The 7,873-nt window shown below is 30.4% G+C and overlaps 1 protein-coding gene across 2 annotated transcripts; it reads right to left on the reverse strand.

Annotated features, from left to right (window-relative positions):
- Positions 1 to 1,644: 1,644 nt before the first annotated feature.
- On the reverse strand, positions 1,645 to 6,476 carry LOC107463181 (calcium uptake protein, mitochondrial-like). 2 transcript variants are annotated; one of them, XM_021129849.2, is made up of 8 exons: positions 6,142 to 6,476; positions 5,880 to 5,947; positions 5,029 to 5,255; positions 4,471 to 4,554; positions 4,113 to 4,338; positions 3,143 to 3,248; positions 2,952 to 3,052; positions 1,645 to 1,938 (listed from the first exon to the last, which is right to left on the reverse strand). In XM_021129849.2, the coding sequence occupies exons 1-8, from the start codon at positions 6,452 to 6,454 to the stop codon at positions 1,723 to 1,725; spliced, it is 1,341 nt and encodes a 446-aa protein (XP_020985508.1). In that variant the 5' UTR covers positions 6,455 to 6,476; the 3' UTR covers positions 1,645 to 1,722. The 2 variants fall into 2 exon arrangements, with proteins under 2 accessions (XP_020985508.1, XP_015937410.1); XM_016081924.3 differs by having other exon boundaries at positions 2,952 to 3,248.
- Between the last annotated feature and the right edge of the window lie 1,397 nt (positions 6,477 to 7,873).

The following is a 7,873-nucleotide window of genomic DNA, read 5'->3' on the forward strand; positions in this document are numbered from 1 at the left end:
ATTAAACCTCAAGAAATCTTGATCGTGTGCCTTTATGTTGATGATTGAGTTTTTACTAGCAACAATTTAAAGATAATTGCAGAATTCAGGAATGTTATGATAAAACACTTTAAAATAACGGATATAGACTTGATGTCTTACTTTCTTGGTACTGAAGTAGTTCAAAAAGATGATAGAATTATCATTTCTCAAAAATAAAAAAAAATATATATGCAAACGACATTTTGAAAAAATTTTATATAGAGCAATCAAAACTATTTCCTACTCCAATCGAAGAGAAGTTTAAGTTGTTGAGAGAAAATAAAAGAATATCAGTAAATCCTACATATTATAAAAGTTTGATTGGAAGTCTAAGATACTTAACTGTAACTAAACTAGATATTGTGTTTGAAGTTGGTTGGCTTAATAGATTTATGAAGGAATCTTATACCAACTATTTGCAAGCAGCAAAAAAGATTATTCGATATATTAAAGGTACTTTAAATGATGGTATTTTTTTATGAAAATACTAATGAAGTAAATCGTATCGGTTACACTAATAGTGATTGGGGCAGAGATATAAAAACAATAAAAGTACTTCGCAATTTGTATTTCATCTTGGTTTTGGTGTAATTTCATGGTCGTTGAAAAAATAACCAGGAGTAGCACTCTCTACAGGAAAAGCAGAATAAATAGCCGCAACAAGTTGTGCAATACAAGTAGTTTGGTTAAGAGAAATTCTTGAAGAATTAAACGAGAATTAAAATACTTCAACAATAATATTTTGTGATAACAAGTTTATTATTGCACTTTATAAGAATTCAGTATTCCATAAGAGATCAAAGCTAAGTATATTGATATTCAATTTCACAGAATTAGAGAATTGGTGAATAAAAAAAAGTTATAATCAAATACTGGCTTACTGAAGACTAAACTATAAATATATTTACAAAGTTGTTGAAAATTAAATTATTTTATAAATTAAAAAAAATACTTGAAATAATCAACTATGCAAGTCTAATTTACAGGAAGCAATGTTGATTAAAAAATTCAAATCAACTTGTATTATACTGCCACATTAGAATTATCACGAATAATGATTAATTTAAGCAAGTAATCAGAAATGTATCAATAGGAAGATCAAGAAGTATCTAGAATACATGAGCCAAAAACAACTTGGTTAATAGTTCAATTTTAATTGGTTGATATATGTGCTGAAAAGTTTGAAAAATCAAAGAAGATAGAAAAAATTATGAAAAAATTATGCAAGAGGTACATCCACAAACTTCTTGCCGCCAAAGCGCCAATACTTAAGAATAGTTTATTATGTACAAGGTTTTAGAATAAGTATTTTAGCTGCAAGTTTTATTGTAAATCACTACCTGTGATATTTATAAATAAGTGGTAGTTATATGTTTAAAAGGAGTGTTCCATGAAATGAAAATGTGTTTTGAAAATTGAGAAGTGTTCTTTTATTTTTTTATTTTATGAGTGTTAGTAAATTAGAAAAATAAAAAATATAGTAGTACTATCTATATGAGTGAATGATCTCAAAGCCAATTTAAAGTGGGTATTATTATATTTACATGTGACAAACCAAACACATGAATATCATAATATCATGCTTTCACTAATAATAATAAAAGCAAAATTAAAGTCTGTGTTTGAATTTTGTTCTTGAAACAGAAATATAGAAGAAACCAAACAAATTCCTGTTTCTACCATCTGAGAAATAGTATCAACCTAAGAAAACAACCGCGAGTATGGGAAGCTATGCTTACAGTTCCAACAGCAAGACAAGAAACGCAAGATCCCTGTCTCCATAGGTTGAGTGATATCATTTTCTTTGTTGTGTAGCACTCTTACAAACTCATCTGAACTTAAGTGTCCATCCCCATTTGTGTCAAACAAATGGTAAACAATCTTAACCACGTTATCAGAAAGTGATAATCCACAAACCTAAAATTGAAAATCAATCAGTCAACCAAATTACATAATTAAAATAATTTTTTTATTAAATTACCAACAATAAAATTTAAATTCAAAATTTGTTTTATGTAATTTTCGTGTAGAAAACTTTTATTCTGATATTGTATTAGGCCTGATCATGTATTGTAAATATAAGTAATTTTCTTTTTTTTTTTTAAGAAGAATGTTAGAGATTATCAGAGTTTTTTTTTTGGCCATCAATGTCTAAAAGTATAGTTTAAAGTATATTATTGGATTACTAAACTAAAGAAATTGGATTGATGGTTAAAATTTAAAAATGATAGTCAAAAATAATAAATTATGATGGTCCTCTCTAACATTTCTATAATAAAAAAAAAATCTAAAGATGGATTGGCCTCTGTTTTGATTTTTAATAGCTTTTTTGTTTTTTAGAATTTTATAAAAAAATAATAAAAGAATGAAATAAAATTTATTATCTTCATTTTTGAAACTTTTATTTAAAAAATACTAAATTAAGAAAATAAAAAATAAAACCAGTTAGACCATAACTTTAAGACTTTCATTTTCACCAAAATCAAAATTTTGCCACCATGATGTGGTCACAGAATTAATTACCATCATCTATATCAAAACAATAATGATATATCAACAACTCAATTAAAGTGTTATTATTGACAACTAAAAATAACAAAAGACATTGTTTGGTGTATTCCAACACATGTGATGTGATTCACTTCTCTTCTTTTTTTTTTTAATTGTCTACTGTATTTATTATATTGGTTTGTTAATATAACATTATTATATCACTATCAAGATGAGCAAGAAAAATCAAAATTATATAATAATCATCCCAAAATATAAAATAAAATTCAAAACTTTTTATTTATCTGCTACTGTTTTTAGAATTAATTATCAAATTATCACTCTGTTAAAATAATAATTTAGTAACTAGTTCTAGAAATAATTGCAGATAGATTTAAAAAAAAAACCTAAAATCCATCAAAGATCCCTAAATGTCTTACATGTGATGCAGCTCGCTGAAAATCTTCTCTTCTTAACAAGCCATTCACTTTTGCAAAACCAATAATGGCCAATGAAAATGGAAGCAATGTTTTCCTTAGCTCTGCAAAATTGTTGAACTCTTCAAATGTGATGTGTACATCCTTAAAGCTTGGATCATTGTTCATTTCTTCAACCAAATCTAGCAACCTACCCAGATGACTCAGATCAGCAGATGCTACTATTGAGAGAGCAAAGTCCTTGGCAGATATGGTTTTTCTTGATTTGTAGTCATAATGATCAAACTCCAGCCTTAGTATCTACACATACTCAAATATTGTAATTAGCTAGCTGTTGCATAATATATATAATCAATTCTAATAACATAAGGTCCCTAAAGTAAATTTATTAATTCACTTTTTTTATTATTGTTAGTATGTGAAAAGGTAATCAATGTGATACTCATTAAGATAATAAGTTTTATAAGATTATATTTGTTTAAGACATGGTATGTTGAGACAGAAATATAAAATTATGTTTAATAAATCAGATATATATAGAGACTTCGTGTTCAATAATACTAAATTAGTATATTTTGTAAAGATACAAAGATAATAATAAGAGACACAACTTATTTTTTAATTTTTTTTATTATTTTTATTGATTTTTTATAATTATATTTTTTAATATGATATTTTTTCTCAATTTTTTAAATAAAAAAATAAAATAAATTAGATTTTCATAATTTATTCTAGTTTATTACTAAATACAATATAAAAACACTAATTTTTGTGTTTCTATTATTTACATCTTATTTTCAGTGTCTTATCTTATCGTGTTCTCAGACTTAAATGCAGCTTAACCGCTATTGATTCAAATCTTACGAAAAAAAATTAAATCATAAATGAGAGACAAAGAAACTAAAGTAATAATCATCATTTTATATAGATAATTAATTATATATTATGATATTAGTAAAAATAAATAATTTTTAAATCCACTAACTAAACAAATTATTTAAATCATTAAATAATTGTATAATATATTATCAATATATTAAAATTAAATTCATACGAGACAGTAATAAATTTATAAATAGAGTAACTAACAAAATTTATCTACAATCCAACTGACAAGCAAGAAATGATACATGTGGCAATTAGAGAGTAGAGACATATTCTTACTTCATGATGCAAGTCTCTCATAAATTGCAAGAATCTATGAATGCTAAGGCGTCCCTTTCCATCTATGCCAAAAAAATATTCCAAAACACCTCCATTTTCTACATAATCATCATTGACCTTTGAGCCTTTTCTCATTCCATCCCTATGGTGATGAGCACCTTGTCTATAATTATTATGAGATCGCATCAATGCCATCACTTTCTTGAATTCTTCCTTATCAATCTCCCTTTAGGATCCAATAACAAGAAGTAGGTCATGACATGTAATTAATTAAGTGTTTATACAAATTAAACACCCTAACTCATCATGTGTTTATTACTGTAATCAAAGCAATTAGTAGCATAATCAGCATACTAACCCGTCATTATCCATGTCAAACATTTTAAATGCCGCAGAAAAACTTGATTCTGGTATGCTAAGTAGTGTTACCAAAAAGATATACCTGTTTCAGAGTAAAAATAATCATCAATATGCACTCAAACACTACAAAGAGAAAGAGAATTATAACTCATAATTAAAGTGATTCATATACGATATATTTGATGCATTAACTGTTATATAGTCGTATAATTACAACCGTTTCCTTGAATTATTATTCACGTGATTAATATAAAACATAGTTATTTTTACTCATGTACCGTCACATAATTAAATGTACATGTAAAACAATTTTACACTAACAATATATCAAAATTAAATTCTATATAATTAACGAGTAATGATAAGAAACTAATTCATTTTGGATTTAGAATTTATCGTCTTAAATTATAAACTTTAAATCATAAATTATAAATCTAAACTCTAAAGTGGATTAATGTTAGCTAACTAAAAAATTAGTTTCCAATATTTTGTATAATTAATTAATAAGTTGACAAATATTTTACAAAATAAGAATATAGAGAAGTGACAGACTCACTCGTTGAAAGATATAAGGCCATCATTGTTGACATCAAAGAGCATGAAAAACAGAGAAGGGGAACAACGAAGATGGCCTGGACTTCTTCTTTCACCTTTCAAGTATCCTTCCCTCACAAGATTCGATTCCGATGGCGGGAACACCGGAACCACAGCTCTCATTAGGTCTGCTGCCTCCATCAGCACCTCTCCTTCCGGACTCCGGCATGATGCAAAGTATTCAAATACCTGTATATATGCAACGTATACTCACCATCATATTCCTTCCAAAAGAGTTTCACGTCTTTTATATATGCAAATTCTGGTAATATAGGTGCCGATTATGTGTTTTTTTTTTATAAATTTTTATAAATATAATTACAAACTATTTTTGACTAAATGCTGACTCAAAATGATAATATTTATTAATTATATAATATTGTTGATAATTAAAAATCATTACTTAGATTGACATATATATTAATATTTTAATTAATTTTTGATATCTTAGCTTTATGTGAGTAGCTTAACCGTCATACTATACAATTAAAAGATTTGTCCTAAATAAGCAGATATAAGTTGAAAAAAAAAAAGGGAGTATTAATCATATGTTTGCTAAAAACTGTTTTTAATCTAGAGTCTAGAGTTTTGTGTGTTATATTATGTTTAACTGATATCCAAATATCCAACAACACAATTAGTAGCCCTAGTGTGTGTATAAATATCAGAAGCAATTTGGCCTAAAATGTTATTTTTAAAATTAAATATTTTTTATGTTTAGTAAGTGTATTAACTATTGTCAGTAATCATTTTTTGCATTTAATCTACAAGTAGTATATATTAATATATTAATATATAGAATAATGAAATAACCTTCTCGGGAGGACTATGCAAACGCATGCGCTTCTCATAGTTGAAGAAAACTTTCCTCCTGTACAAATCTGCAACAAATTTCTTTTTATAAATTTAATTATTCATAGAAACAAAAATTGAAAACTCAAGTAAAATTACGTTTAACTGACTCTCAACTATTAACTTCGTATAAATTAACTGCACTGCACCTAAATTTCTACCTAAAAAGAATTATTAAGGTCGGTCGTCAATAACATTGAAAAAATAGTACACAGGTACTTGCCTCCAAAGAGCAAGCTGTGTTTGTTCTGTGGAAGGGAGAGTTTTCTAAACAAAGAATGTGAAGAAAAAGTTGAAGTGTTTGCATCATCATCATGACTAGATGAAGGGGAGTTGGAGTTGTTGGTAGTGATGGGAATGAAGAAGGAACAAGAACAACACACAAAAATTCCAACCACAATCCCCAAACAACCCAGCTTCTTCTTTTGATTATTATTATTATTGGGTTGGATTATTGGTGTGCATGTTTGTGAAGAGTGGTGCAGGCGTTGGGTTATTAACAGTGAGGGCCTCCTCAGAGTAGAAAACGTAGACATTTGCGTCCTCACTCACACAATCTGTAAAATTCTCAAACCACTTCACAACAAAGGATTAGCGAGGAGGATTCTAGTGCTCTAGAGAGGCTACCGTCACATGAGGAGGTTAAAGAGGCAGTGTGGGATTGTGAATCCTCCAAGGCTCCAGGGTGTGATGGTTACAACATGAACTTCATAAAGAAGTGCTGGGCTGATATAGGTTCGGATTTCACGGCAGCGGTACTTGACTTCTTCCAATCTTCAAGGCTGCCGCATGATGCTAATATCACGTGGGTGGCGTTGGCCCCCAAGTTTACTGGTGCTAAGGAAATCAAAGATCTGCGTCCGATTAGCATGGTGGGGTGTGTATACAAGGTAATTTCGAAGATGCTGGTTAGGAGAATGAGAGGTGTCATGCCAGGGTTAGTAGGTGAAACACAGAGTGCGTTTGTTAAGGGTCGTAAGATTCATGATGGAGCTCTTATCGCTTGCGAAACGGTTCAGTGGATCAAACAGAGGAAGAAGAAAGCGGCAGTAATAAAGCTTGACTTCCAGAAAGCATATGACAGGGTCAAGTGGAGCTTTGTAGACCTTGTCTTACAGAAGATGGGATTTGGTCAAAGGTGGAGGGGGTGGGTTATGGAGTGTGTGAGCACGTCCTCTATGTCAGTGCTGATAAATGGCTCGCCGTCCAAACCGTTCAAGATGGAAAGGGGCCTGCGACAAGGGGATCCTCTATCCCCCTTTCTTTTTGTCCTTGTTGTTGATGTTCTACATAGGATGATTGGAGAGGCTGTGAGAAACGGTCGCATATCGCCGTTGCTGGTTGGGAGAGATCATATTGAGCTGTCGCACCTACAGTTTGCAGATGATACTGTCTTATTCTGTCCTCCTGAGGAAGAGACAATCAGAAACTATAGGAGGCTGCTTCGGTGCTTTCAGTTGATGTCAGGTCTAAGTATAAACTTTGATAAATCTAGCTTAATACCTGTTAATTGTGATGAGCAGTGGGTACAACGCATGTGCAGTGTGTTGGGATGTAAGCAGGCCAATCTACCAGTTAAATATCTGGGTATATTGTTAGGAGCAAACCCAAGGATGGTGAAGACATGGAAGCCAGTAATAGATAAAGTGGAGGAGAAGCTTAGCCTCTGGAAGGCCAAGATCCTAAATAAGGCCGGTAAGTTAGTGCTTATCAAAGCTGTTTTAAATAGCTTACCGGTTTATTATCTGAGCCTGTATAAGTTGCCTAAGGCTATTGCGGAGAAACTAATTTCCTTGCAGAGGAGATTTCTATGGAGTAAAGAGGATGGTAAGAGCGGTATGGCTTTGGTAAAGTGGGAAGTGGTTCAGACTCCTAAAAAGCTAGGTGGATTGGGGGTTGGAGATGCCATGATACGAAATTCAGCTCTGCTGTTTAAATGGTGGTGGAGGTTTTCT

Source organism: Arachis duranensis, chromosome 8, assembly GCF_000817695.3.
Source record: "Arachis duranensis cultivar V14167 chromosome 8, aradu.V14167.gnm2.J7QH, whole genome shotgun sequence".
Taxonomy (NCBI): domain Eukaryota; kingdom Viridiplantae; phylum Streptophyta; class Magnoliopsida; order Fabales; family Fabaceae; genus Arachis; species Arachis duranensis.